A 27,818-nucleotide genomic window follows, 5' to 3' on the forward strand; every position below is an offset into this window, starting at 1 on the left:
GTTAAACAGACAGCAGTCGAATTGCTTTTATTTTGAAGATACATAAGGAAATAATGCTCATCTTCATTCTGGTGTCAGACTCCAAAAGCACTGCCAACTGCTGTTGTGGAGTGATTGAAAGAGGCGGTGAAGGAGGAAGGCGCAAGATACCGCCGGGCGTGCTTGGCAGCTTGGGATTTCACCAAACCGTGGACTGGTTTGACTTGTCACGGGATCCATTATATGCACGATGTATTTCACTTAACCAAAGTAGTTTCTGCCTTGTTTTAAAAGGGCAAAAAAGGACGGGTAGTCTAGATACAAGTTTTTTGTTGTTTTTTATTTCTTAGGATGGCCGAGCGCGTAGACAATGTATATCGGACCACTGGTTCTCAGTGGCTGCTGCCTGTTACTGAATATTTGGGATTTCCTCTCGCACTGGTAAGAACACTGCTGTAGTACTTAACCTTGTCACAATGGTTTTCTACCATATATGCATGTACTTGTTTTGAGAGACGCGTCGTGATTTATAAATCCTCACACCTCCAATTACCCCCCCCCCCCCCCCAAAAAAAAATTATACCCATATGATCTTGTCTCAGTTTACTCACAAATGACGTACTCATCATAAAATCAGTCCCTGTGCAATTGATCACAAACCTGCAGGAAACCTTTCCTTTTCTGCTGTCTGAATGGCAACAGGTGGACGAATGGGTTCATGTTATTTCTAAACTAACAGAATTGTAAGATGAGTGCAATTCTTTCAAGAAAACAAGTGCTGAGGTGTTTATATAATTTTTAACAGAATGCAAATTAAACTATAAGTCATTTCAGAATAGCGCAAACATTGAACAAAACATAGCAGTAAAGAAAATTCGATTGTCCATGCTTAATCATCATGAAAAATCGCCAATATTTCAAAAATCTCCCAAACCTCCGAGCACAACTATGAATAAATGAAAACGAATGAATCCATTGTTAGTAGGCCATTGAAAGTGACCCGACATAATACAAGCTTCCTTCCATGTTCCAAACACATACATGTCGGGTTAATCGAAGTCTCTAAATCTGATGGTGTAGTGGCACATTGACTTTGGCTCAGACAGCGCGAGTTCAGCTCCCACGTGCCCTGCAATTGACTACCGTAATTTTCGGACTATAAGTCGCGTTTTTTTTTCATAGTTTGGGTGGGGGGCGACTTATACTCAGGAGCGATTTATATACATATATATGGGTTTTTTTCACTATTTTGGGCATTTTATGGCTGGTGCGACTTATACTCCGGTGCGACTTATAGTCCGAAAATTACGGTAATAATTGTTTGTGAGTGTAAACGGTTGTTTGTCAAAGTGCCCTGTGACTGGCAGATGAACAGTCCACTGCAGAATGGACCCAAAGTGAGCTGAGATTTACGTGCACTGACTAGAGTAAAAGGCTAAAACAACATATAAACAATACGCAATAAAAAAAAAAAAAAATGTATGTGCTACTCAGGTGAACTTTCTGGCGTGTCAGCTATTCGCTCTGTCGTTTGCCTTCTGGTTTCGTCTCTACCTCAGTCCTCGACGGAGCAGTCCCCTGGTGAGGCACACGGTGGCTGCTCTGCTTGGTGTCATATTCATCATTTTCTGCTTTGGATGGTACAGTAAGAGGATCTTTCACATCACACTCACCCATATATGTTCAACTATTAAAAAGTACAGTTGGCCTTTAAGTCCATAGAGTCTGGCAAGAGATGAGTATCATGTTGATAAAGGGAATTGATGCTTTCTCATAGTCCAGCACAGGTGACTATGAAATGTAGTTCTTATTACATGTGTCCCTCTTTGCAGGTACTCCACTCACCTCCTGGCTGTGGTGCTTGCAAACTACCTTATTATCATCCAAGCTGACATCACAAATGTACACAGGTAAATATGTTTTGTTTGTTTGTGAGATCCATTCAATTCAAGTACAAACTGGCCGCATTGTTCAATTGGTGCCTTTTTCTTGAGATTCTTAGAAAAAAAATATTTGCTTATGTTTTGGAAGTCTTATATATCTAGACAGAAGGGATAAATTATTAGACAGCGCGGTTATACAACACTGCCAAGCACAACTACTAATACAATACATTACAATACGTCTTTATGTAGCGCTTGCACAACAGCTGTTGCCGCAACATATTGGATGGCTTGGCGGGCCAGATTCGGCCCGCGGGCCACTGATTGATTGTGAAGCTACTCGGAATAAATGACTAGATTGGCCGAGTTATTTTATGTGGGAGGAGTTGCATTTTATTTGACCTCTTTAGCGTAGTTCCTGTATAGTACTGTAGTGACCAGAAACGCTATGATTAGAATAAGACTTGTGTAAAACACCCCAAATTTGCACTTTTTTTGCACTATTGTTTTAAGTAATATTACATCTGGATCTATATGGAAAGGGGCCTGTGTTTAGATTTGTACCTGTTGAGCAACTCTCCATTAATGTTTTGGTCTGTGATTAAATCTGCACAAATGTTAAACTATCAGGTCTACCGGTCTGCAGCAGGTTCTTACTTCTGACGCTCTAGATTGTTTTTAGATAGAAGAAGCTCTTTTGTTCCTAACTAGCCAATGCGGTCTCTCGACTAGACTGACCAGTCCGAGGGACAACATAATGACAAATGGGACGGAATGATACTACGGCGAGTGAATTAAGTCATGATAGTGGTCAAGTAGTTGATTGACGCAAAGCACATTCCAGTGCTCCGGATGGAGCCTGAGTGAAGAAACGGTTGATTGAAAGTATGCCACCAATGTGAAACATGTCCAGGGAACGTCAGCCCTAACAGATCAGTCTTTTGAATCAAGAGAAGGAAAAAAACAAACAAAGTGTGCGCATGTGTTTAAAGGGCCTGTTTAAATCTTGACTGCTCCTGTTACAATTTAAGTGTTGCGGTTTTCACCCAAGTTTATATTTAGGAATGAGACCAAACAAGTCAGGTTCAGTTTGTTGTGACACCTGAGTGAATGGAGAAAAACAGACAGGAGAGAACTGAAGGCTGTGTTGGAATTGTTCTGTATGGTTCACTTGGTGCAGCTGTGTCTCATTTTAAACATAACCCATTTATATAGATATATTTGCACAGGTCCATGTTTTTGCATAGACACTATATTCGTTATACCGTAATTTCCGGACTATAAAACGCTACTTTTTGCACAAGCTTTGAACCCTGCGGCTTATAGTCTGGTGCTGTTTATCAATGGATTTTTCATGATTTCTATGATATTGTAGGATGATTTGTTTTGGTAATACAGGCAATAGAAATGAGGACATTTCATTTAAAACACCTGCAGGATTTTCCCCTTATTTTAGCTGGTGCGGCTTATATTCAAGTGCGGTTTATAGTCAGGAAATTATGGTAATTTAAATGACCTTGTACTCTTCAGGCTTTGTTAGTTACAGCATTTGCTCATTTGAGCTTGAACCAGATTCCGCGTGTGTTGCACTAGACTAGATAATCAACTGAACCTCACAAAAATCAATAATCAACTGAAACTCTCACAAAAACATCTTTCTGTTCCCTCCAAGGTATTCTATGGTGGTGGCGATGGGATACCTGACTGTGTGCCAAGTGAGCCGAGTCCTCATCTTTAAATATGAAATACTGTCCACTGACTTCTCCGGGTGAGAAAACAGTTTTTGCTACACCTTTACTACGACAGTCCATTAGTAACTTCACTTTGCATGTTGTCAGTTAACTTTTCCACATGCTTACTCAGTCACCAGTGACACGGCCTTCAGTAAATACAGTGCGGCTGATTAAAAGGAGGCAGTGTGTGTGCACTGTTTGTTGTGTGACATTGTTTAAGCAGGTGGAATTCATATTGCCCCCCTGGCAACTGGTACTTAAAATTCGGAAACAAAGAACACTCCTGAGTGTGGCATTTCATTATTTACTTATTTTTTGTTGGACTCAAAAGAGAATAAAGAGAGTAAAAGGAACGAGAGAAATAAGCTACATGGTTATCACTCATGGACTGTTGCGCTTTATTGTGCAACACTGGTTAGAGGAAGTCAAACATCCAGAAAGTCAAGTCAGGGCTCCACTAAATTTAAGTCATTCAAGTCATAACTTGGGTTAAACACATCATAAGTGAAGCCGTACGATGGTGTTTAGTCATATTAGCCACTTTTCTCTCAGAGTTAGCCGTACACAATAGGATTTTTTTTTTTTTTTTTAAATGATCCAAACCAATCTATTATTTTGTCTTCGCAATTATATTCAGAATCTACATGAAGCTTAGTTATTGGTGAGCTTAACTGTGAAGGAACAACAAAAACAAAACAAATGACACATTGACTTGTAGAATGTAACTGTCAAAGATAAACAGGAAGGACTCGTCAAGTCTCATGAATACCAAGTCAAGTCAAGCCTTGTCACGTTTTCGCTGTGCAAATCACAAGTCTAACTCAAGTATCCCACCTCAATTATTGAATGAATAAAAATTTAAGTACAAGACTAAATGCATTAAATTAATAATTCGAACAAACATGGGACAGCCTACTCTCATTCAGGCGCATGCTGGAGATGCTAGCAGTAGTTATACTGGCCATGAGTAGAGAATAAGGCATTTGCTGAGCAAGGCTCCACCAATAAATGTACATCAGCTGACTTTGCTCATCAGCTCAGTTCTCGTGCCAATGAGCTCCCATCACATGACTTTGGGGACTGTGTTCAGTTTTCAGGGAGTTGATTTGGTGAATCACTTTAAATCAATTTCATTGTGCGCAACTAGTTACTGCGTCATGCTCTCCTGTGAAATGAGTGAGATTCAACACATAACTTGTTAGGTTTCCCTCATCACCGTCATGGTCCATGTTGCTTTTGCTCGCTCATGACTAAACTGCTTAGTAAATTAACACTGATAGTGTCTAACAATATTTCGATATTTATTTTCTGCTCAGGCCACTGATGATAATGACCCAGAAGATTACCTCACTTGCATTCCAGCTCCATGACGGTAAGAAAACGCGCACACACACCTTGTATGTGAGGTTTAGCAGTGGAATTAAAGAGGTATTAATTGTGGGATGTCAGAATGTGTAAATTTGAAACAATGATAGCGATATAGTAAAATATTTTTTCATTCTAGGTATGTGCAAGAAAGCTGACGAACTGACCGCAGAACAGAAGCTACTGGCAATATCGTGAGTTTGCGTGTAAATATTTCAATACTAACAGTGCCATTTTAATTGTGGTGGAAAGGAAAGAGTTGTGTTATTTTGAGATATCATTTTGCATGGGAACGATGACATTCAGAAGAAATATTTTTGGACTATTCTCATGATGATATTATTACAGTGTGTCCTATAAGTTTGGGTATCCATCTCTATTTCAAAAAATGGCATTTCTGATGCGGATCAACTTCCGCTACAGTGCCTCTACAATCACAAGAAATCATTTTTGATCACACTTTTATGAACTCTTTTTCATCTTTGATCCAAATAGCATTCTCTTCTTTCATCTAAAGCTCTTACACTATTCTGATGGGTTTTTTTCTTTCATTTTTCATTTTCTTTTCTTGTTCTGGTCTATGTGAAGTGTGAAACCTACTCTTGTCGAGTACCTGAGTTACAATCTCAACTTCCTGAGCGTGTTGGTGGGTCCGTTCAATAACTACAAGGACTACATCAACTTCATTGAGGGCACACACATCAGCAGCAAGCTCGAGCAGCAAGGCGCCAGCATGACGAACGGCAAGAATGCCTACCACAAATGTCCTGACCCGTCACCTCTGGTAAGATTCTCCTTTCATGTCTTCCCTTCTCTCTCTCGCTCTCAAATGGATGAATTTGACTTGAATGTGTCTTTAAGGCAAATTACAGTCATTCTTGATTATTGTATGCACTCTTTGATTTCTCGCCTTTGTTTTAATACGGTAGGTAGGATCATCCTGTTTGTGTTGTGTCCATCACCTCCACAGAACGCTGTCTGTCAAAAGTTATCGGTGTGCTGTTTTTGCATGCTCTTCTTCTTCATCATCACACGGTCGCTGCCAATAACGTACAACGCCCACCCCCACTTTGTCAGCCACGCCCCTTTCATCACCCGACTCACCTACGCATTTTTTTCCATTCAAGCTGCAAGACCCAAATTCTACTTTGCTTGGACCCTCGGTGAGTAACATAAATGTTGTGCTGGGGCGTGAAGAAACCAGACATTTGACTCAGCTTAGCGGTTCTGACCCCATTGTGAAGCTCATGCTGCCTGTTGTGAAACGCTTCTAACTTAAGTTTGCAGCTTCAATCTAAAATTTGCTTTTCATTCTTCTATCATGTCAGGTGATGTCATCAACAACGCTGCCGGGTTTGGTTTCTCAGGAATGGATGAACATGGAAAAGCTACCTGGAACCTCCTCAGTAACCTGAATATCATGCGAGTTGAGGTACTTTCCATGCCCTTAAGTGTGCAGTTCATGAGAGAGAGAGAGAGAGAGGGAGAGATTTAAATGAATAATCCTTTTCCACTTGATTGTTTGTCTTTTTCAGACAGCAACCAGCTTCAAGACTTTCATTGACAACTGGAACATACAAACGGGAAATTGGCTTAAAATGTAAATACCGTGAATCCATGTTTATCACGTGGGATACTTCCAGACAGTATTAGTATTTTCTTTTTTTATTTTCTTCTTTTATTTCCTTTTGTTCTGCCACTCATCAGGGTGTGTTACAATCGAGCGCCACGTCACCGTTTGGTCCTGACTTACATCTTGTCTGCCCTGTGGCACGGCATTTACCCAGGATACTATTTCACCTTCATCACTGCCATCCCGCTCACGCTGGCAGCACGAGCTGTGAGTTCAGTAAATTTTTAATTTCTACATTAAACCACTATAGTCCTAAATTTCCATCAATCTTTGTCCACAAGGTACGAAAATCCTTCCGTCACTACTTCTTGGGTTCCAGAAGTTTAAAGCTGGCTTACGACGTTTTGACGTGGGCTTCCACTCAGTTGGCCATTTGCTACATGGTCATGCCCTTTCTACTGTTGGCAGTAGAACCCACCATGGTCTACTACAGGTACCTTCAATCCATCATCATTTTTGTGGCCTCTAACATAAAAACAGTATTCATGCAAGATAAGAATATAAAATTTAAAAATTATATTGTACTTATATACTCCACTGTTTTTTTCTAATGTTCTGTAAGATGCTACAGGATGGCACTAAGGCCCTGGCCATTAGGAAAGTAGTAATCGGTGTAAAGGAAGTATGATGTATTAAGAGCTTTATGTGTCAGGGAGACGTGTTGTAGCTGAGGTTCAAGAGAGTTTTCTAGAGGGTTCCAACTGTACAACCACAGAAAAAAAATAAATCAAAGATCTATTGGGAGCTTTTGTGACACTGACTCTGGCTGTGTTCCAGGTCCATGTACTTCCACATGCACATCCTCAGCATCTTAGCTGTGATTGTCCTGCATCCCAAATTCAAGAGCAAAGTAATTTCTGCCATCACAAAGGCCACCACACACATCTCGTTTTCCCAGTGTCTATCTGTCCACTGTAACAACAATGACAAAACGCACTGAAGGCCCCGATTGGCTTCCAGGCAAACCAAAAAGAGGAAAGAACAGTAGTGTGCTATTTATTCTTTTAAGACAATCTAGTCGTCAAGTTGACATCATGAGCCAAGATTGTGTTGCCAGTGCATCTGACAGAAGATTGACTGGAGGCGCCTTGTCTCGGTGTGGGACTCTGGCCAGCACAGTGGGAGAGTGAAAACACGCGCACATGCTAGACTCAAATACCACACACGCACAAGCAAGACACTAGAGGACAAATGTGCACATTGTGGCTGTGATGGCGCACAAAGCTGTTGTTGTGTGACTGGAGCTGCATTACCTACTGTTACCAGACACTCCCCAGTGTGTGCGCGGGTTTGGATGTATGTGTGCATGTCGCAAGTCAAACAAGTGAGCCTGTTCAATATAAATTTATCATGATGATAAAAAAAAAATAATGGCGATTGATATCCAATATCTTGAAGGTAAAGGTTTATTTAAAGCAGTGGCTTGCAATTGTTTTATATTATTGTAAGACATTAACTAATTTGAGCAATGACTGCAGTAATATTTAGAGCACAAACAACTTTATTGGTTTAATTGAAATCTACTTAAAAGTTAAATGGAAATTATATCTATAAAGATTTTAAACACACTTCTTAAGATTAAATGCTAATGTATTATATTTAAAAACTAAGCACATCTAACCCATGCAAAAGTCAATAGCATACAATTGAGTCGTGTTACACTAACGTGCTGAAAAATGTATTGCTTTACAGGTGAACATTAATTTGAGAGAAAAAAAATCCATTATCACTAGGTCACCGGGTGTATTGGGTATTTTTTGGGTCACTGTTAGCTTTATGTATTGGTGTTCTAATAGGATGAAAATAGGTGTTGTGTTTCTCCCAGGAATTGACAACATGTCTCCCCTGTGGCACGTTTGTTTTCATATTTGGCTCAGAGAATGTATTTTTTGTCAGAAGGTTTACGATAAAACTGTTGTTCTCTTTTTAAGTATGTTAAAATTGACATATTTTAAGGCAAATGTATAATTCTGGAGGCATAAGTGCTGGTAAAATGATGAATCTTGAATCGACAAATATTGACACTGATTTTATGTATGTGTTGTTAAACAGCAAATATTGCTCCTACTTATAGACGTTGAGAATTTTTTAATGGAGGAAAAAAAAGAGTCAGTGTTGCTCCCAAACATATCGCCATTTGACGTGATTATGCACCTATGTTGGGTGGTTTTAGTCAAAAGAGAAATGTCAGTGGACAGTATGGCTGGATTGTTAGAGAACGTATTCAGTGTGATTTTTATCTTTTTTTGGTTTACACACGATATAAAACATACTGTGAGTGAGTGATTTTTTTTTCTATTCTTTTTTTTAAACTGTACTGTACATGTTTTTTTTAATTGCGTGAAATTTAACCAATAAAGCTTCCTGACAACTTGAATTTTTGGAACTTCAGTGTAAACAAAAGCAAACAACAAAAACTACTAGTCACATTTAGACACTGTGTTAATGAAGTCATGTAGACCAACTTGTTTTTTTTCAACAAACATTGCTGAATAAGATTAATATATATTAGCATTTATTTTATGTTGCCCATAAAGGAACTATTTGTATGTCTAACATCCCAAGCTTTTTTTTTTTTTTTTTTGGCAGTCTTCTACTAATATTGGTCTTATTAGAGCTGAGTTAAAATTGTCACCTTACCATGGAGAAGGGGCTTGTGTTTGCCAGTGATGCTGGGGGTTAACGATTTGGGCTTTCTGGATTTGCCATGGCAAATACTGTAGGTCCTAGGTGAGGGACTAAAGAAATATTACTCAAACACCCCAATGGTGATTAAAAACTGAGAATTTTCAACTCACACTTTTGGACTGGACACCAGCAGTAAGGAAGAAGCTGTCAGGCTGAAGAAGGAGTCCGATCGGGCTTTTTTTGGTCTGTTTTGACCACAGGTCCACCACAGCTATTCCCCGTGAAACAAATATTTTCTGCATTATCTATCACAACAAATGTATCACAAGTTGAAAGAGTATACAATCTGATTTGGGAGAGTGTTTAATAAAAGCAGATCAAATGAAAAATCATCACCTACAAATCCTTTACACCCATGCTGGCATTAGCATGCGGCGTGGAACCACTTCTCAAGCTGGAACACAAACTAATAAAGGAAAGAAAGAAATACAGTCCAGTACATGCGTTTCTAAACTTCCCACAAAATAACAGTCATCATGACAACCAACCAAAAATAAAACAAATAAACAGTCATTTAATACAAGTATTATATAAATAAATATCAAGTTGAATAAGTGTCATCATCTTTTCTGCTTTTGTTTAAGTAATCTTTGCAGTCATATTACAATTGTTTCTCTAAAAATAAGAACATCAAGTACATGATAAATAAATGTGAGTAAATAAATGATAAATGTGAGTAAAATGACAACTTATCACTATCATGTTGATATTTTCATGTTCAACTCAACTTGTGCCTTGTTAGTTGTATATTGCGTTCTATCATATTGCATCAAGATTTGCAAGCTAAAAAAAAGCTTGACTTTGCCACTATTTCATCCTGCTCTAACTTCATTAATCCGTCACATTTATGAAAAAACTTCATCTCGTTTGGTATGTCAACCTACAAATGGGCAGCTTTAAATAAACACTATATATGCAGGAAATGAAATGCAAAGCAGCTAAAACACAAAAGTGTCTCAAGGGCGAAAACCCAAAAAGAGAGAACATTGTTCTGCTGCTGAGATGCAACGAAAGTACATTTTAAAAGATAAAGGATGGCAGAAGTCACACTTGCTCATTTTCAAACATCACCATCATAACAATAACAAAAATGCTCAGATTTAACTGACAAGTAGTTATTTCTGATATTTATTGAGCAACATGAGGGACAAATGATTTGAAACTTTGTCTGCTCGAGAGTTGCACTTCCACAATACTAAACATGCTCTTAATTGAAAAGTGAATATTATATTTTGTAAGGAAATAATTGTTAATTCAGCTCTTGGATTTGAGCTCATGAGAGGGGTGGAAGTGTAGCCAATAATGTGACCTGAAAAGTTGAGAATCTTAACCAGCAGAGTGCAGTAGAGACATAAAAGAATGCCCTCATTCCCAACCACTGCAAGGACCTGTGAGAAATTATCCATTTTCACTTACCGGGTCCAAAAACAAATTATCTACTACAATCAATGTTCATCTATTTATGCCAGTGAGTAATTAAAAACTCTTCCACTAAATGGAAGAAGGTACAATCGACCTGTTGCTATTCACCCAACCTTTGTGTTAAGCTCAACAAGGCTTAAGTGAACTGAGATCGTCATTCTTTCACTATACTGTCGATACTTTAAATGACATTTTTGTTTCTTTTTTCTAATGTCGAAAATGTGTCTGTTCAATAGGAGTTGGGAATAAATTCACATACAGCTCATGATAGTTGAGATTTAAAATGAAAGAACATTTTATTTTACCATATTAGAGGTCTTTAAAATTATATTTAGAATGATGTTAAATTAAAGTTTCATGTTGGTCAAAACCAAGTCTATCTCCTTTCGTTCCCAAAAGCAAGCTGATGATGATGATGTCTGGAGCAGATGTCCATGTGCTTCACTTTCACGAAGCTCTTCAATAAGATCTAAAGCCTTGGACTATTTGGCTATCTGTTTTGGTCCATTGGTCCAAAGTGTGAGTGCACTTAGCTCACTTGCCGTCATTGGCAGTTTTAGCCGTTTGCGTCTTGTCCTTGTTGGCGTCCTTGTTTGCCTTTTTCTTGTCATCGTCGTCACTGAAGAAGAGGAGGGGGAACATGCCCAGGATGCAACCGATGCCCACGCCGATGGCTTTGCCCTGCAAGTAAAAATGTGAAAGGTTACTGGGAATTGAATTGAGTGCAGCCTTACTGTCATAAACAGTACATCACACTTAACGTCATATCAAAGTCTGCTTAGACCCTTTCAAAGTTTGGAAACAATGTGATGTCATTTACGGGAGTGGTTTAGCTGGACACGACCATAAATGTTACTCTAAAAAGTTGACTGTGGCTGATGGGAGTCCCATCATGGGAAGCAATTTCGCTATTTTATTTTCAACGCCTACGCCACTTACTGGATGGGCCATTTCACAGAACTGCCCACAGTGCAATGACCGGACATTTAAACCGACCTCATAGAAAAAAAATGAGGCCTATAAATCATTAGAAGCCTATGACTACATCTTGAATGGACATGTTCAAGATTTACAAAATAACTTTCAAAATTTCATGTGAGTACATTTCATGTTAAATCTTACCTGATATGAAGTGTGCGTTGCCAACGCGAGCATACTTGATGATACTCTCAGTCCAGTCGACTAATCGCGTTCAACCACAGCCTGGGCTGGGATGTGGCTGAATTTCAAGTTTTTGTTTTTGCTTGATGACATTTTTCACATAAAAGTAGTGAGGTTTACTCCTGGCGTGTTCTCTTGCCCCCAATGTTTGTTTCTTTTGCCTCCAGCTAACACGGTGATATCATCATGATGTAGGCCATGAAGGGGATTTATCGGCAAACGGGAGATTTGTCTGCAGGAACTATTCATGGACAACATTGACTTCAATCAAAACTTTCGGAAAAGCGCAGCACAAAAGAGTTGGGTGAACTTTTGCAGTCCGCCTTTAAGTGTCAAACAAATCAAACCAGTCATACCTAATGACACCTCACAGGTAGGCACGATTGAAAATCTTTCAAGTGTAATTTTCTTTCTAATATCGAGCGATTAAAAGGCCACAAAGCCAAGATCTGACTTGCCTAACAAGACAAATTAAAGCCATCAATGCCTGCAGCTGCTTAAGCACCCAGTTAAAGCACCGAAAGGCAATAATGATGCAAATTAATTTTGATTTGCTCCAGTCATCTCTTACCAATTTGAAAGGGCTATTTAATTCTAATCACTGTGGTAAACATAAATTAATATGTGTCTGTGAAACTAAATGAAGTCAACCAATAGATTGCAAATTTTAAACAACGCACACAACCCTCATCTGCATTACCATTACCACTTATGGGGTCTTATTACCAATCCATGCTGATTCAGAATGATTTTTAAGCAGGTATTTTAAGGAGCATTGTTTTGTTGGATATTGTTGCTTCATAGTTTAGCAACATTTGGCAAGTGTTTGCCTGACTTGATTACCAACCGAGTGGGAGCTGACTCTGGTCTGCCACATGTCGGCCTGCTTTGGACTCAGGTCAGGAATCTGCATCCCCAGTCGAGATGCCAGAGCTTCCACGTAACCTGCCAGCCTGGAAAGTTCATAAGAGAAATAAACAAAAAGACGTTAGGTTGGCTGAAGACTCCAAATTGTCCAGAGGTATGATCGGCTGTCTGCATGTGGCGATTGGGAATCGTCCTGAAATGACATGCATTATGCATTTTTTGGTTGTTTTGTGACCCATAAAGCATGAAGAGCACTTTGTCACCCCAACCAACAAGTGGAGTCATCAACATTTTGACAGTTTTATTATTTTGGTGGGGGATGAAGAGGCGGCCAAGGAGGCCAAAACATCTTTGACGCGCCATAAATCAATCATTTTTTGACCTGTGCTCACGTCCCCTCTCTCCCAAGGGACACTGCACAAAATATCAGCACAATCCCCTTTTTCTCGCCAACGACTTTAATCACACCCCTAGCCCTTCTATCTCCGGGACTCCAATACACACTTATTATCATTTTGTAACCAGCAACAATCGGCAATCAATGTACACCAATGAATGACCATCTGATTATTATAATTTTAAAAATGAGGATGATTATGAGGCTCCTACAGAGCAACAAATGTCAGGACTGTGCAAAATACAAAAAAAAAACATCAATGAATCATCTGGGGTCTTGTGACAGATTTTAAAATTGAACTGCTACAAAGTCATTCATCACTAAAAGGAAACCAGAGGGAATATGGGGCCACTGGGATACCTTTTGACTTTTTTCGCAACATTTCTTTTTTTATGTACAGCAGTTAAAAAAAAAATTATTGCTACTCAAACCGATCATATTTCATCGGCGTGCAGTTTCGGTGTGACAAATGCATTTGTAACATTTTAAGTTAAAACTACATGACACATTTAACGGCTGCTCAGCTACTCCGTGTCACCCGACTGTGGAATCAGCAAGGTTGAGCGATGACAAATATCATATTTCAGGAAGGAAGGGTGAAGACAATATTTTGCAGGATGACTGTAAACACAGTGGAACAGAAACTATGGAGGGAATCTAGGCTGGTATTAGTTTGTCTTTTAGGATAATATTCATTGGGCTAAAAGAAGTGAAAGACAATAAAAAGCATTGTAATGGAGAAATGTAGCAAGACAGGCTAACATCAGATCATGTGAGACTGTCAATATGCTTGGGTGCTGCTGTTTTGGTTAGCAACAATTTTGGGGGGGGGGGGACAAATACCAATATGTATGCTAAGGCTGAATGACAGTTATATTTATGGTCAAAGAAATGGAAGCTGGCTGCTTGTGTGATAAATAAGATAACATTTTGAGTTGTGGCGAGATGAACGAGGATAAACTGCAGGATATGATGATAATGCATCATAGCTTTGCGTTACAGTCAGCTTGTGGGTCATAACGTGGTGAGCGCAGATATATTTCTCTCCACTCGTATCCCCCTGGAGGCAAAAAACGCATTTTTTTGTTTCTTTTTTTCCCTTTAACTTTTCTAGGTCCAATTAGTATATGTTATAGACGGTCCTTCTGTGCTGTACTAGGAAGCACCAGATGAATTGGCCCATTAAAAAAAGAAAAACTGCAGCCGAGACAGCTGGTGAAGAACATTTGATCTATGGGCACAAATGTGCCATGCAAGCTCCATAAAATGAGTCACATTTTAAAAAAAACTGTAAAAAGCAGTACAGCTCACGCACTGACTTAAGAGAAAGCCGACAAAATAATTAAAGCGAAAGTCTCAAGACGAAAACAGTGTGAAGACACTTTCATCTTCTGACCTTACATTAAATGGCAATGATATGATGGGAAGGAATTGTTGACTTGGGAGATTGCCGCTACTATTTAAAATGCATTAGTTGGGGTAAAGGATGAGTGTCTAATGCATTCTCATTAACTGAATTCAGCAAGCACACAAAATTCTTTCTCTGTAGTTGTACATCTTAAGCCGAAGGCTCTCTTCGTCGTACAATTTCGATTTAGACCAAAGATTTTGGGACTTACTGTGATGCAGCAGCTTTAACACCACGCTTTCCAAATCTGAGACTCGGAGTGAAAACAAACATCAATCGATGAGCTTTTCATGAGGCTTTTTGGTCGGAATAACGACTGACTAATTCATGGATATTCTACCCAGTCTGCCTGGAATTGGGCAGAGCAGCAAAGGCCACTCTATAAATCATGCAAATGTATGGGTGCAAGCATACATTTGGCTATTCGGCATCTGGCCTACCCTGGAAAAGAAATGATTCCCACCAGAGCTCTATGAATAATCACAGAGACCAATGGGCATGTATTATATTGCTTTTCGATACATCGTTGTACAATTGAACAATGTTAACCATTTATCTGGTTCACTGGTTATTTGACTCTAAGGACTTCAAATTAGATTAGTGTGGTTTCCTCCATTTTGTTGATGAAAGTGAACATGAAGTGTGACACCATTGTTGCACAGCAACAGCTCTTGGTTTCTCATATCTGACCTGATCTGGTCTCATCTTGACAACACACCTCGGGGATGTTCTCCGTCTAATTGTGACAGAGTTAGCACACACACACACACGTGAGGGCGTGTGTTTGTGTGTAAAAAGGCCATAACAATACGAGTCATCCGTCATGGGGTCATAACACATCCTTGTTGATGTCTGTGTGCTGCTTCGGTAGACCTGCTACTGAACATGAAACAATATCTATGTGTTATGTTTTTGATCATGACTTCATTACAACAGCATGGCTGCATCATGGAACGTAATAATTCAACTGCTATAGTAGCATTTTGCCGTTACTATTTTTGGCAAATGGGTATGGCACATTTCTACTTTGGGCACTCAAAGGTTGTGATGGGAAAATGAAGCTTCAAAATTGCTTCAGAAACCAGTTGTTGTTTTTTGGACTAAAGTCACTAAGTTACTTGACCTCTGAGACAAATATAGTCTCAGTAGTGTAATAAATTTGTTACACTGTGTAATTCCGCGTAGTATTTCCGCACAAAATGAAAAAAATATCATTTCATCACTCATTATCTTTTATAAAGTTCAGGTTTAATAATAAAATGCACTTTGCCACAAGTCATACCTCATGAGTCACAAATCTCAATTCAAGTCACTGTGTGTGTATTTTAAGTGTGTCTGGAGGCGAGTGTGTGTGTATGTGTGTGCGTGCGTGCGTATGACTGAGTGTGAACTTTTTCTTACCCGAGTCCTGCCAGATCGGACACCAAATTGCCAAGAGCAGCAGCTGGGGAAGAGTAAAATTTCCATTTTAGAGTTGAAGACTCAAAACAGTATTGAGTGACACTGCCAAAGATAACATTTTTTTTTTAATTGAAATTTCCCGTGAGTGTATCCATTTTCCGCTTTTCTAATTTGGATTCCAGCAGCCTTTCAAGATGGCAAGTAAGCCTTCCAGGGTTATTCATCTATTTTTTGGGATGATACACCTGAACACGTGGGCTAAAGAGCCACAGAGGATTTTTAGCTAAGTGAAATGAATGCGTGCCAGCACATCCTGAAAACTGTTAAATGAGCAGATGTGTTGCACGAAATGGCACACATCTCCCTGCTTGCAACTCACAGCTACTACATGAAAACATTTACTTTTCAGTCCGCCTCCACATGTTGGTGCAGTTGCACTCTGACAAAAATAGTCATTATGTAGTGGTGCTGGAGAAGCTGGTGTACGAAAGGGGAGGGGAGGAGCACAGGAGTTAGCCAGCAGAACATTCAAATTGTATATACTGTATTTTTAGTGAATGATTAATTACGGCTTAATGCCTAAGTGAATTGTGGCGTAATTTTCGCCTTGTCGCACCAGGTTGGGGATTTGGTTCAACTTTCTGTGCCATGGTGGGCGTTCAGGGATACAGAAGGCGGGTCTTTTGACATTTTGATGTCAGAAATTGGTCTAAGCCGCCGCCTCTGTACAGATTCAGACATCTTACCATGCTAGAAATGCGCTGGGCATGCAAATACAGATCTATGTCTTGACCCAAAAATATTGCCCACCACATATAAAACTAGTGAATAAATGAGCCATGAAAAGAACTTAAATCAGAGCGTGCTATTGGTCATAACATCCTCTAACCCATGATGTCCTGTGTAGCATTATACATGCAGCTTTTCAAAAGCAATAATAAAAATTGTTTTTTTACACTGAAGAACAAATGGAAAAGAGATATTGCTGGCATCGTGCCCCAACCTTATACCTGCAAAACAGTCACGCGTCAGGAGACCCCAAAAATGGCAAACATTGTATTCTCAAAGAGACTAAGCCATTTTCAACACTTTTGATTGTTAAATGAATTGTAAAAATAAAACCCACAAGTGTGGGTGAAATATTAATTTGACCAAATTGTCACTTATTATTCCAGCAATATTGAACAGCATAGATTATTTTGGAATGGCGGACCTTCCATCAGCAATGGTGCGTGTCATCATTTACACACATTTGCATCCCAGAAAAGGAGTGATGGGTGGCTGGCTGGCTGGCTGGCTGGCTGGCTGGCTGGCTGGGGAGACTTGAGTGCAGTCTTGACACGAGTGCTAAATCACTGCCAAGCAGCCGTGACCCAGGGAACCATTTGTATCTTGAATGTCACCAGAGTGGCTGTAATGGCATCTCAACAGTTGAAAATGTCAGGCAGAAAGGAAAAGAAGCTGCTCCTATCTCCTAGTTTTGGGCACCAATGTGAGCTTCAAGCATGAAATAAACTCCAGCGCACTTGTGGGCAAATCTCTACAATCAAAGATAAGAGTCAGTATATGTCTAAAAATCAGCAGCTTGCATCAAAACGTCTCTTGAGTCTTCAGCTCTGACCACTAATCTTTCTTGACCTGACAGGCAGTGGACAGATCCTACAGGATTCAATGTTAATCAAAAAGAGTTCTCTCTGTCGTCGAGCAATACATCACAAGTGTTTGAGAAAGTTTTTCTTCATGATTGCGACTGGGTCAAAGAGGAACATCATCTGAACCTGAAACGACCCATTTTATGGAAGATATGACAGCATTTAAAATCAATAGAAAGCTTCACCTTTAAAAAAATCCCTTCACACCGAATGATGCCAATTAATCTAACTTCTGAATGCGTAGGTCCATTTGAAGGAATAGGATTGCAAATCACTGTAAAGTCACATTTAGTCATCATGTTAAAATGCAAATGGCCCCTTTTATGAAAACACACACAAACACACACTGCTCAAGTGTAAGTAAGCCATTAAAAGCTCATTAGAGTCTACCTTGTTGTGCCATATTTTGTCATAGTTATCATTTATAATCATTTCTCTAAAGCAGTGATTCCCAACCCTTTTTTCCGGCCAGTATCTCTCTACCCGGTACCAAATGGCAGGCCGCCAATAGGCACCGCCTCTCTAAAGACAGACAAAGGAAATGTTATAAACTAAAGCTAATCTTTATTTGCCACAGGGCAGCCATGGTGACACCTTTTTCTTCTCTTCAATAAATTATGTATTAAGAAGCAGTGATGCTCTTACCTGCCATAGTTGAAATGCCAAGGATCACGCCAATAGACAACTCAATCTGTGTGCCCTGGGGGGGAAACAAATACACTGAGGAAGTATGATAACACAGGTTAATCTGTGATACTTCTTGCATTTTTACTGATGGAGCTGTGTTTACTTCTTGCAGTGTATTCATGCACCCGTCCATCCATCCATCCATCCATCCATCCATCCATCCATCCATCCATCCATCCATCCATCCATCCATCCATCCATCCATCCATCCATCCATCCATCCATCCATCCATCCATCCATCCATCCATCCATCCATCCATCCATCCATCCATCCATTCAACTCTTGAAGTATTATAAACAATTAGTTCTAGCAACAAAAATAGTAAATATTTTACAAGCATGACTTCAATATTTTATACTGCGGTGAGTTACGTAATGTGCAATAACGAGTCCAAATTGTTTTGCGGCGAGCAAGTTCTTTTCTGTTTGTTACTTTCTTCTTTTACATATAATACATAATTCATATTCTATCCCCACACAGGGGGCATTGCTTGTTTCTGTGTCAGAAATGATGGCAAGGCTCTTCTTGGCTTCTTTGAATTAAGCTATTTCATTTTTTTTTTTCCACGTCTAATTGATATAACTGTAAGGACATATAGTGGTGATGATAACTCATAACAAAAGGGTCAAGTGCTGGCTTGTAGATTAAAATAATAAAATTTGCCTTGAGAACTAATTGACTAGCATGTGAATACAACTTGGATTAATGGTGGAAAAAAAAAACCTAAATTTTTTTGTTGATAGTGAACAATTTGTTAAAGGCTAATTAAATGTTCAATTCAATAAACTTAGCCATTGATCAAACTTTTACATCTTCAATACAAAATCCAAGATGAAGGTTGTGACATTGCAAAAGCTTAAAATGATATCAGATCATAAATCCTGTAATCATAGCTTAAGGCGCTGTAATAAATGTCAACTATGTACGTATATTAGTATCTGACTGAGTCGTGGCATCATCTAACAAAAAATTAGACTTCATTCTTCCATCTTGTTTGTTTGACCTTCAGGAAGATTAATGAGTGGTGATTAAAGAAGAATGTGAGATGTGATGCAGAATGTTAGGGGATGGAGAAAGGCACCAAGATCAGACAGACAGTGTGAAATGATGACTGAGTAGAAAGTGTCACAATCCCATCTGGAGTGTTGCCTTTCTGTCTAATTACTTTAGATACATTTTAATACTTAATTTCTTTGGTTAATTTGAGGGCAAAATCTCAATTTTAATTTGAGTTATCTTTAGCCACCTTCCTTCAATCTGGCAAATCAAATCAAACCAATCAAATTTGGTGTAAATATGTATGTGTAGAGATGTGCTGATAATCAAATCGGGAAAACAATTGCAGATGGCAAAAAGTCAAGATAATTCATTGTCATCTACTTGGAGTTGTTTTAGCGTTTACTGTATGTGAAACTTACGGCAACAATCATAATGCAGTTGTCCAGAAATCCAAATCCAACAAAAGGGAGTGCATTGTGCAGGAGAACTGAAAAATAACAACCACACAAATTACGTTAACAAGAAAAATAAACACTTAACAGTAAATCAATAATCCATTTGGTAGAGTAGAAAATTTATCAAATCTGATGTGTTTTGTACAGAGGTAAAATAACTATCTATGGCTGATATTGTTCATCTAAGGAAACACGTAGAATACAAACATTCTGTAAACAACATCAAGAATATTTGTGGAAAAATAATTTACTTCTTACCATATCTTAATTGTGCTGAAGTAGGGGGCGCTATTTCCAGCTGCCCTGTTGACACAAAAGTTGAGAACATGTTATGCTTGCTTATACATGACAAAACAGAAAAAGAAAAGACCATATGATAAACGTGCATCAGTAGAAAATCTCTCTTGATGACTCCTTCACCCAGAAAGGTGAGTGTCTAAAAGTAGACGAGTTCCCGACCCCCGTCGGCTGATCCAACTGTGCTCCCGAGGAGGCCATGCCAGGGGGCACGTCAAGAATATGCAATAGTTAAATGTTACTTCAGTTGTCCTGTCACAGTTGCGCGATGTAGCCTCTTTGGCTAACGCCAGTTGTTTTAAAGGCCGAGGGCAAGAAAACGGTTCCCTTTTGCGGGTTCTGTGAAATTAGATTTGTTTCACTCAGGTCTGTGGAAATTGGAATCGGATTTTCCATTTGCTGACTTCTATTCTGTCACTCATTCCGGCTCACCTCGAGGAAGACAACGTTGTTTTAAACTGTGACTTTGTCATTTTAATCAAATCATGTTCATATAATAAGGTTAAATGGATAGCTTGTAAGCGCTATATCAGTCAGTTTTCTCCTTCCACATTTAGTTTCATATCCTGCTTTCCATTCCTTTTAGGATGCAGGGTCACATGACTCATTTTGTCTTATTGTACAGAACAATAAAGGGAGAGTTTCATAACAGCACATTCCTCACACCAAAGTCACACATTAGTCAGACTCGAGTGATGCCACTTGGCATTTAATCTTTAACTCCAAGGCAAATCCACTCCAAAACAATAAATCATTGTGAAATTGCCAAACAAAGTAGTAGAAGCTCTCGAAGATTTTTCTCACCTTCCAATTCATTGGCTGACATGGCTCACTAAAGGCTTCTAGTGTAAAGTATTGATTGTGTGGCATCTAAAATCCCATAGTGCTGCCTTACTGCCAGGATTGGGCTCAGCAGAAAGGATCTGGGGGGGGAAGCCTTTAATGGACTGTGATGAGCGGTTAGCCACAAACAGGGACAGCCACGTCCTATTTCCCTGATGGTGCATTCCCCATCCTGCAGCAATACAGCAGATAACTGCTTGCTGATTAGCGTCGTGTTGATGGATACAACTTTAAATACACATTTGTTAATGGGGCTGTCAGCTCCAACAGCACCCTGAAGCAGCATTTACACATTCTTTTAGATTATTAAAAGCAGAGCAGTGCACACGTACACACACACACGCACACACACTAGTGCAAGCATCTAAGAGTCTACTCATGTCTGATTCTATTTGTTTTTTTCCCCCCAGTTGATGGGTATGGTGATATTTGATGCAGTCACTCAGAATACCAGAAAGATAGCTGTCAGTATATGTTGATAATCAGGATAATATTAACACTGTATGGCATTTTTAAAAGGTCATAAACTAGAGTACCGTATTTTCCGCACTATAAGGCGCACCGGATTATAAGGCGCACCTTCAATGAAAGGCCCACTTTAAAACTTTGTCCATATATAAGGCGCATCGGATTATAAGGCGCACCTTCAATGAATGGCCCATTTTAAAACTTTGTCCATATAGAAGATATATACATTTGGCCCGCAGGCCGGACTTTGGACACGCCTGCTGTAGTGGCTCAATATTGGTCCATATATAAGGCGCACCTGATTATAAGGCGCACTGTCGGCTTTTGAGAAGATTGGAGGTTTTTAGGTGTGCCTTATAGTGCGGAAAATACGGTAGGTGAATGTTGTCTCAGACCAAATTCTCCCAAATCCAAGGCATTCAAATGATTACAAAGCTGCCACTTTAGGATCCAATTATGATGTATGTTAAACGCTTTGAATGGTAATAATGCAAACGTTTAAAAGAGACACGCCCAAGAGTCTTTTTGTTTTACGAGGTTGACGATTTCTGTTTTAGTGGCTAATTAGTAGCTTTTTACATGACATGATCTTAAGTATGAGTAATATGGTTATTGTTTTTATTTTATTATGACTAAATATCAGTAGGATACGTTTTTAAAAATCTGAAATGCTGGCTCACTAGCATGGGGAGCAAATCAAACTAAACACAGAGCCGTTGTTCATCTCAGACTTTGAAGCTGCGCCCTGTGTGGGATTTCGCCCATTCGGGATGTGATAGAAAATCGCGTTTCATGAGGAATCGGTCCTCGCTGAGTAACAGCGAGATGCAGCACACATTAATTCTAGCAGATAGTGTATTTCCCATTTGTGGGCGCATATGCTTCTGCTGTTTGGGCATGTGGCTGCTCTCCTGGTGGGCATTCCTTTTTGTGCGGACAATCATTTCAAGAAATTGCTCGGATGAGCTCCTCGCAGCCTATTAGACCGCTTGCCTGCGTATCTACAAAATCAATAGAGCACAGTACAGGAGGAGCGACATTCATCAAGCTAAGAGCATTGCAGTATTTTTATATGATTCATGAGACAGAACACAAGAAATGATTCCCAAAAAATGTGAGCTGGAGAGACAGAAACAGAGATTAGGAAAGAGGGAGTCCAAATGTAAGACCCATTACAGGAATAATATTAATAAATGAATTCAACTGAATACAAGGATAGGAGAATCTCGCTGGTTTGCCCAAGATGTCAGCACAGAGTCATAGGAAACCTCAAGAAGAAGAAAAACGAGCTTTCTCCTGACAGGACGTGGGAAATCGGCGGTTTTAATTGGGCTGTTGAAAATAACTCTAAAGAGTGGATTCACGTTGAGCATAAAGCGAAGCGACTACAGTTCCTCAGAGATGATGGTGATGATGAAGCCGCGCACACATTTGATCTCACGCTCCATCCATTTTAGTGCTGATAGACACCATCTGCTCACGATTGCAGTCAATGTAACCCATGCCAGGAAATACTTTTCTCGCACATTGCCTTCCACTCTCGATGAAGCAATGCAATACACTATGCTTTTCAGCGTACCAAGGAATTAAAGTAAGGCCGAGTTCATCTTTCAAAGACACCTTTAATTCACCTCCATTTCAATTTAGATTTAATTTTAGATTGTTACCTCAAAACTTAAAGGACAAAGGCCTTTCCACTTGGACCAATTTGCCTCTGTCATTGTTTTTTTCTTTATGCTACAGCACAAAGCAAACCTAAACACATCAGACAAAATCACTATACAGTACCACCAAGCTATCAGATTTCTATACCCTTCACCTTCATTTGGGTTTCGGATCAACTAAAACCAAACCCAGCTGACTCTGGGCAAGAGACAGGGTAGTCGCCAGCCAAACCATTCACATCCATTTGTAGTGTAGTAATTCCGGATGGGACCGAATGGAGCACTTGTGGTTAATGAGTTGTTATATTCACCTCTGCCAAAGTAAATGACGCTTTAGAAAAGCAGACGTTCTGCTGCAAAATGACTTCAATTCAACATATCGTCAAACATTCATTTGCAGGAAGCAACCGCACTGATTTTGCCCCATTCAAGTTGTATTTCGCACAATTCAAATGTATATGTTGGGATTGGCAGAAAAGGTGAGACAGGCTAGGCTTAGACTCTAAGTGATGAGTCACGTCATGGCGGCGACGCCCACTTACTTAAAGCATCATCACTGTCGGCATTGATGATTGATTGTTATTGGCCTCCCTGCCCCTGCCCTTGCCGGCGCACTCCTTGCCATTTATCACCTTGAGGGTGAAACTAGAGAGGAAACTGACTTTATAGTGTGACATGCACCTTGAGGATAAACTGATAGCAGCTGCTTTGATGAGTTTGGCCAATCTCGGATTTATCTGCCCTTTTTTTCCACTTAAACCGATATTTACCATATTTTCATGCAATTTTGGCAAATCAGCCTTGAACAGCTCTGCCAAGGCCAAACAATCTTAGTTTTGGAAGCGCACCAAGTAGTACATCATAGATATGAATTCCATGATGCTTTATAATGTTAAAAACGTCTTCTGGCCATGAATATAGAGTCATCTATGATTTTTGGAGGAATCACATTAACTGAGTGTGTGTGGTACGGTTATAATTAAATCTATACAAGGGTCTGTCTGTTCTGATTTCTCAATAAAGACCTGCCATATGTAGCCACTTCCATTTTGAGTACAGCCAGTTGGAGGACATGAATCGATTAGTTCATTTCCAAACGTGACCACGCTACTTAACTCAGAGGAGCTACTTCAATTTGATCAATGTTCACGCAATTTAATATAAATTAGCATGACTGTTGTTGCACGTGGGAATAAATATTAATCATGTTTGGACTTGTCTAGTGTGAAATGATGTCAAATCATTCAGGAAGAATCATTTTTGTTTCAGATCAGGCTAAGATGAATTTCAGCGGTGCTCTTTTGTCTGTAATGATGTGTGCGTGCGTGAGTGTTTGTGTCACTATGGGTTGTCTGATGCACAGCTGTGTGTGAAATACAGAAGATGAGTTCAGGCACTATGGAGAAATGAAAAGGTGAGACTTCTCGCTTTCTCTAACAAAAAAAAAAAAAACATTCAGAGAGCGCCAGTATTCAATATTCAATGCAGGTGCCTGTTAAAAATAAAGTGAGCAGCACCAATGACAGTCTAGGATCTTAATATAACAAATTGAATTGGAAATGTAGATTCTTTGTAAATACATTTAAATACAGGTGCTATATATCCAAAGTTTATTAAAAAATGAAAACCACTGTCGCATAACTGGTTCAGTAGTCACTGATTCAGCTCTTCCGCAACCTGCATAGGCACCCGGTAAGAGAATCTCTGAGGGCTTCTAAATAGATGATAGGGGAAGGTGAGGATGTCATCACACTTGAAACTGGCCAGGCAGGTCATGGGAAGAAATAAAAAGAGCTGATCTTTGCATAACGGTTTTCTCAGTAGGTACAGTCACCAATGTTAATGGTATATGACAATGATATATGTGAGCAATATTCAAAGTAATGTACTATGTAATATAAACAAGCAAGCATTTAGGCTGGAATTGACACGACAATTTCATCTACATTTGTTAGCTAATTTAGTTTAATTTCAACATCTCAATTTATTCATTGTTACAATTGAGGTTAACATATACTGCATTGCAATGATTTTATGGGGATTATTGAGAGCAACACATTCAGCAGTCAAAAGCTTTGAAGGTTTCAAAATGGGAGTGGGGATGGGGAGACGGAAAACTGGGGAGAAATTTGCACATTAAAGAGTTTATTTTTACTTTGACGCAAAAATGTTGAGCTCATGGGAGTTTTAAATTGGGGTCAATATTTATGCAGCAAAAAGGAGGCTTGTTTAATCTTACCTGTGCCAAGGACATTTGCATCACGCTTCATTAGAAAGCAGTATTCTACAAATTCTTCGCACAACGTTAATATTTGTTTTCATTATTGTATAACGTAAGCGTTGGTGCGATAATGCAAATGATGAACCAAATGAGAACTTTTTTGTTTTACTGAAGATTAGAGCTTGTTGACATTCATAATTTCCATGTAAGGCTGCTGATTAAAGTTTGTTGCTGAGCTTGCAATGCCAGGATGAAGCAGAAAGCTTTGTCACATATCAAATATTAAATTTGAACGACGTGACCAAGCAGACACAAAATGTGTTACAAATGACTACTGCTTGATGCTTTCAGAAATCAGGGGTTAAGCATAACCAATTGATCCTCGTCAATAAATGATTTCCTGTGCACGCAGGAAAGTCGAAGGTAAGAGATTGCGGTTGAGGCAAAACGGCACCCGGGGGGTAAAGTGATTCAATAACTGGTGCGTGTGATTCCCACACTGACATTTGGTACACCTGTAATTTCTAATGAGAGCCACAAATATAATAATAACAATAATGAGATTCTGCAAATGCAATAATAAAATTACAAAATAATTCATTATTAATGTTGAATTTTATACCGCTCTTGTATTAGATTACCAATCCATTATGAAGGCGTACTTAAATAAGTGTCTGGGGAGTTCATTATTGCAGAGTGCTACCTGGAAATGAAGCTTGTAACAGCATGAATTAGTCAGTCAGTAGATCTACAGTGTAGGCATTTAAAAAAAAAAAACTGAGGCAATGAATCGATTGAAACCAGACTTTTAAAACGTATCACCTTAATCCATTGTAGCAAACTCAGACGGTGTGACTGGATATAGAGTTCCTCTGGCTTCCAACGATCAAACATCAGAGATGGAAATGAATTCATGCCGAATGATGACATCAAGGAAAAATGAAGCAACTGTTTCTTAAGGGTTTTCTTTCTTCTCCAGGAGTCTCCAAATGGTTTTATTAGCAATAGCCAATGTTAGCTCCATGGATCTGATTGATTTTCTATATTCTCTCAGTTTCACCACTGCTCATTTGTCCAGATCATAAACAAGCTCTATGCTTTTTTAAGGCTACACTAACAAGTATAAATGTGTGTTTCTCAACCTTTATTAAACCAAGAAACATATTTTGCATTAGGAAAATGTCACGCCACACTATCACACATAAAAGATAAAAAAAGAGATGTACACACTAGTCTGTTGTTTATTTGCAAGGGGTTACATTACAAACTTCCCCTGCAAGTGATGACATCCACAAAGCACTGACTGTTTATTTTGCTATTGGCATATATCTTAAAGCTTTATGCATATTAATTCCAACATGCAGTATATGCATATGTATTATTTTTGTCCACTTGGTATTGCCATCCTTGCATTCTACAACATTACTGCAGCATTGAATGGGTGCTTTAAAAGCCAGGCCTGTTCAGTGACACAGTGATGACTAAGTTTTACCAATAACGTTTTTTCCCTCTTGGCCTACAAGTATATAATTAAACCTTTTTAGTCAAATGCTATGCTAACATTGCAACAGATGCAACATTTGTGGCATGTGTTATGCACTAGTGTAGCCTTTTGGTTTCATTATGTTACTAGTAAGATGTAGTTGACCTAGTAGAATGTTTACATTGCACAACTAGTGAGGAAAAATGCTTTCACGATTTTTGTTGTGTTCACAACAAAGGGAAGGATTTTACACTCCCAGTTGGACACTATCACTCACCTTGAGCTATGGCGATGGACTCGAACTTGTGCAGTTCCCGCAGCAAGCAGGTTCGTTCAGACGGATGGAGGCTATAAATAAACTCCTTGGCTCCTTGTGGCGAGTTGAGGGGCTCTACGGGCTCTTTCAGCGGGTGTGTGCCGAGGTGACGCCGCTGAACCAGCGCGGAGACCGGGAGCTCTGCAGCCGACACTGCCAAAGGTTCGGCTTGGTGGCTCAAGAGTTCGGCTTGGAGCGACCTTCTACCGGCTTGCAGGTAGAGGACGGGCCGCAAAACTCCCCGCAGGCAGGGCAACATCTCGGGTGGGAGGACGACCGTGGAAGTGGGTATGGCTCAGGAAGCTGCAGGGTCATGGAACAAGCCCCACATGAACAACTCCTTTCAGAAGCGGTCACATGATAACACAAGTCGGGTCATTCGAAGGCTGACAACAGGAGTGGCAATCACGAAAACTACAAAATGAGGCGATAACGGTCCAAATTGTGCAACTTGTCTCACCTCAGTCGATGCTCGGCTGTCCCGTCCAACTAGCTCCGGAATAAAACGGAAAATAACAACAGCGACTGCCTCGGCGCATATGTGTCTTTTTTTCCAGTCGCCGCACGATAACTGGAAATGGGAGCGAGAAAAAGCTTCAAAGTATGCTATTTTTGAATGATAATATGGGCGTCAATGATGATATTAGCAAGCGGTTGTTGTCGTTGTAACCTTCGGTTGACAGGACGCTGTGAGGCGGATGGGAGAGGCGGACTGGAGCGGCTGGAAGCATCCACACGTGACCAATGAGGGGGCAGGTTTCTTTAACGTGACGTCACAGTCGACGTAAGCACGT

At 39.6% G+C, this 27,818-nt stretch overlaps 2 protein-coding genes across 4 annotated transcripts; one reads left to right on the forward strand and one right to left on the reverse strand.

Annotated features, from left to right (window-relative positions):
• Window positions 1–96: 96 nt before the first annotated feature.
• mboat1 (membrane bound O-acyltransferase domain containing 1) lies at window positions 97–8,970 on the forward strand. Of its 2 annotated transcripts, none has more exons than XM_037273764.1 (14): window positions 97–231; window positions 330–420; window positions 1,474–1,619; window positions 1,812–1,889; window positions 3,535–3,630; window positions 4,912–4,967; window positions 5,100–5,154; window positions 5,549–5,744; window positions 5,931–6,123; window positions 6,289–6,392; window positions 6,496–6,560; window positions 6,668–6,800; window positions 6,875–7,063; window positions 7,094–7,281. In XM_037273764.1, coding segments are annotated over exons 1-14 (1,455 nt in total). In that variant the 5' UTR covers window positions 97–229; the 3' UTR covers window positions 7,145–7,281. The 2 variants fall into 2 exon arrangements, with proteins under 2 accessions (XP_037129659.1, XP_037129658.1); XM_037273763.1 differs by lacking the exon at window positions 7,094–7,281 and adding an exon at window positions 7,371–8,970 and having other exon boundaries at window positions 99–231; window positions 6,875–7,026.
• Window positions 8,971–9,561: 591 nt separating this feature from the next.
• Window positions 9,562–27,764, reverse strand: LOC119135821 (transmembrane protein 65-like). 2 transcript variants are annotated; one of them, XM_037273768.1, is made up of 8 exons: window positions 27,485–27,764; window positions 26,986–27,364; window positions 19,991–20,035; window positions 19,697–19,764; window positions 18,235–18,289; window positions 15,938–15,980; window positions 12,712–12,817; window positions 9,562–11,384 (listed from the first exon to the last, which is right to left on the reverse strand). In XM_037273768.1, exons 2-8 carry the CDS (start codon window positions 27,281–27,283, stop codon window positions 11,238–11,240), a joined length of 762 nt encoding a protein of 253 aa, XP_037129663.1. In that variant the 5' UTR covers window positions 27,284–27,364; window positions 27,485–27,764; the 3' UTR covers window positions 9,562–11,237. The 2 variants fall into 2 exon arrangements, with proteins under 2 accessions (XP_037129663.1, XP_037129662.1); XM_037273767.1 differs by having other exon boundaries at window positions 26,986–27,327; window positions 27,485–27,763.
• Window positions 27,765–27,818: the final 54 nt, after the last annotated feature.

The sequence above is a fragment of the Syngnathus acus genome, chromosome 16 (assembly GCF_901709675.1).
Source record: "Syngnathus acus chromosome 16, fSynAcu1.2, whole genome shotgun sequence".
Classification (NCBI taxonomy): domain Eukaryota; kingdom Metazoa; phylum Chordata; class Actinopteri; order Syngnathiformes; family Syngnathidae; genus Syngnathus; species Syngnathus acus.